General features: G+C 41.0%; 1 protein-coding gene across 1 annotated transcript in view; it reads left to right on the top strand.

Annotated features, from left to right (window-relative positions):
- Positions 1-950: 950 nt before the first annotated feature.
- Positions 951-2,863, top strand: part of LOC106304365 (pollen-specific leucine-rich repeat extensin-like protein 4) — a 2,959-nt gene continuing 1,046 nt past the window's right edge. Inside the window, exon 1 of the mRNA XM_013740773.1 lies at positions 951-2,855. Within this exon, the coding sequence (XP_013596227.1) occupies positions 1,157-2,855 (1,699 nt within the window). The 5' untranslated portion in view covers positions 951-1,156. The remainder of the gene's footprint in view (positions 2,856-2,863) is intronic.

Raw genomic sequence — 2,863 nt, 5'->3', positions numbered from 1 at the left:
AAAAACATATGAGTAGAAAGCATCATTTAATAGACATTAATATTAAAAATATACTATGTATGTTAATATCATTTAAATTTAATTACATATCCTATCAAAAAAATTTTAAAAAATGTTTGGATTAATAAAATTGATTTATACGTTCGCACCAATTTAATTATATATGTAATAGTTACTGACTTTTAATTATTCAATATATATTTATTATTTCATAATATGTAAGAACATATAATACATAAAATGATTTTTATATATAATGTTTATTCCGCGCAAGGCGCGGATCTTAATCTAGTCTTTTATTATTTTTCTCTTCCATATATCTACCTTCCTTTTGTTTTCATTTTGTAAAACAATATTTTTGTTGCGACATTTAGTAGATACTTCGAATAGTGATTGTTTTTTGGTTCGACTGGTTAAGATAAATTTACTTAAGAAACATGTTCACATTTAACAGCGTGTGAAACTAAAGATTTTTTTACGGTGAGATACAATAGTCGATAGTAAATCCGTTTTTTTTAATCGATTAAATGTAAGCAAATGAAAATGAGAAAATATGATACGTTCTTTCGCATTCACCTTACAAAAATGATCTTTGAATGCGAAATATATATATTGTTTTAGGGGTTGTTCAAACAAAAAAAAAAAAATCTTGTTCTAGGGATATAAAATCTTTTGAGGATCTTGAGAAACAATGGATTCACCATTGTTGGTTTCCTGATTCCCAAATCTGCTGAGTTTTCACAGCGTTATAGCATATAATAGTTGTGATCCCTTAGGGGTCGTATGATTCTTGTGTCACACGTAAAGTAGTGAGAGACAGAAAAAATGATTTGCGTTGTTCCGGGATGTTAGCTAAAGGATCAACCACCACTCGTTTTCAAGGCTGTCTCCTATAACATTGACGGGTTTTGATACAACGACATTTTAGATATTCTGCTTAGCTTCTTTTTGGTTGACAACAAGATTCTGCTTAGGTTACTTGTTTTCCTTTCTTTAACCACAATTTCTATTATTGATATCCTGCGGATATGAAGCAAAATCCTCAAAAACAAACGAGTGTCCCCTAAATATAGACAAAGAATGTTAAGAAAAACCGTTGGTGCTTGCAACGTTGGGTTATTAATAACACACATCTCTATCCTCCTTTAACCCTCTCATGCCCATCTATAAACAGCCTTGGGCCTTTTCCAAGGTTTCTGTTTTAGCCATGGCTAAACCTCCTTCCTTTGTGTGTTGCATCTTCCTCTTGTTCTTCTTCCTCTTGTCCTCCTCCTTTGTCGCATTTGCCCTGACCGATACAGAAGCTGCCTTCATCGTGCAGCGACAGCTCTTGACATTACCAGCAAACGGTGAACTTCCTGATGACATTGAATACGAGGTTGACCTCAAGGCTACATTTGCAAACACAAGGCTTAAAAGAGCTTACATAGCTCTTCAAACTTGGAAAAAGGCGTTTTTTTCGGATCCGTTTAACACCACAGGAAACTGGCATGGACCTCACGTCTGTGGCTACAACGGTGTGGTTTGTGCACCGGCTCTTGATGATCCTGATGTCACGGTCGTAGCTGGTGTTGACCTTAATGGCGCGGATATCGCAGGGCATTTGCCTGCTGAGCTTGGTTTGATGACAGATGTTGCTTTGTTCCATTTGAATTCTAACAGGTTTTGTGGTATCATCCCTAAGAGCTTTGAGAAGCTGAAGCTGATGCATGAATTTGATGTCAGTAATAACCGTTTTGTTGGACCTTTCCCTGAAGTCGTCCTCGCATGGCCTGATGTTAAATTCATCGACCTTAGGTTCAATGATTTTGAAGGTCAAGTCCCTTCGGAGCTGTTCAAGAAAGAGCTGGACGCTATTTTCTTGAACAACAATAGATTCACCTCGACGATTCCTGAATCTCTAGGAGAATCTCCAGCCACGGTTGTGAGTTTTGCTAACAATAAATTCACCGGATGTATTCCTAAAAGTATCGGAAACATGAAGAATCTCAATGAGGTTGTCTTTATGGACAACAAGTTGGGCGGTTGTTTCCCGTCTGAAATCGGAAAGCTGTCGAATGTGACGCTTTTTGATGCAAGCAAGAACACGTTCATTGGACGTCTCCCGACAAGTTTTGTCGGGTTAACGGGTGTGGAGGAATTCGATATCTCCGAGAATAAACTGACCGGATTAGTAGCGGATAACATTTGCAAGTTGCCTAATTTGGTGAACTTCACTTACTCCTACAATTACTTCAATGGACAAGGTGGTTCGTGTGTTCCAGGTGGTGGTCGGAAGGAGATTGAATTGGACGACGTACGTAATTGCTTACCTCATCGACCAGACCAACGGTCCGCCCAGGAATGTGCGGTAGTGATCAGCCGTCCGGTTGACTGTAGCAAGGACAAATGCGCTGGTGGCGGCTCCTCTACTCCGTCGAGACCATCGCTAGTTCCAACTACGCCTGTTCACAAAACATCGCCAGTTCCAACTACGCCTGTTCACAAACCATCTCCAGTTCCAACTCGACCGGTTCATAAACCACAACCACCAAAAGAGTCACCCCAACCGGATGATCCTTACGATCAATCTCCAGTGGGTAACCGACGCAGTCCTCCTCCACCTCATGAATCCCAACCTCCGGTGGTTTTCTCTCCTCCACCAACTCCGGTAAGCTCTCCACCACTTCTTTCTCCTCCTCTTCCTTCACCTCCTCCACCAGTTTACTCTCCACCACCACCGGTTCACTCTCCGCCACCACAGGTTCACTCTCCGCCACCACCGGTTAACTCACCACCACCGCCGGTTCATTCTCCGCCACCACCAGTCCACTCTCCACCACCACCGGTTCACTCTCCTCCACCGCCGGTACACTCTCCTCCA

This window comes from Brassica oleracea, chromosome C7, assembly GCF_000695525.1.
Source record: "Brassica oleracea var. oleracea cultivar TO1000 chromosome C7, BOL, whole genome shotgun sequence".
Classification (NCBI taxonomy): domain Eukaryota; kingdom Viridiplantae; phylum Streptophyta; class Magnoliopsida; order Brassicales; family Brassicaceae; genus Brassica; species Brassica oleracea.
The sequence above is the reverse complement of the archived record's forward strand: the minus strand, read 5'-3'. Positions and strand labels throughout refer to the sequence as shown.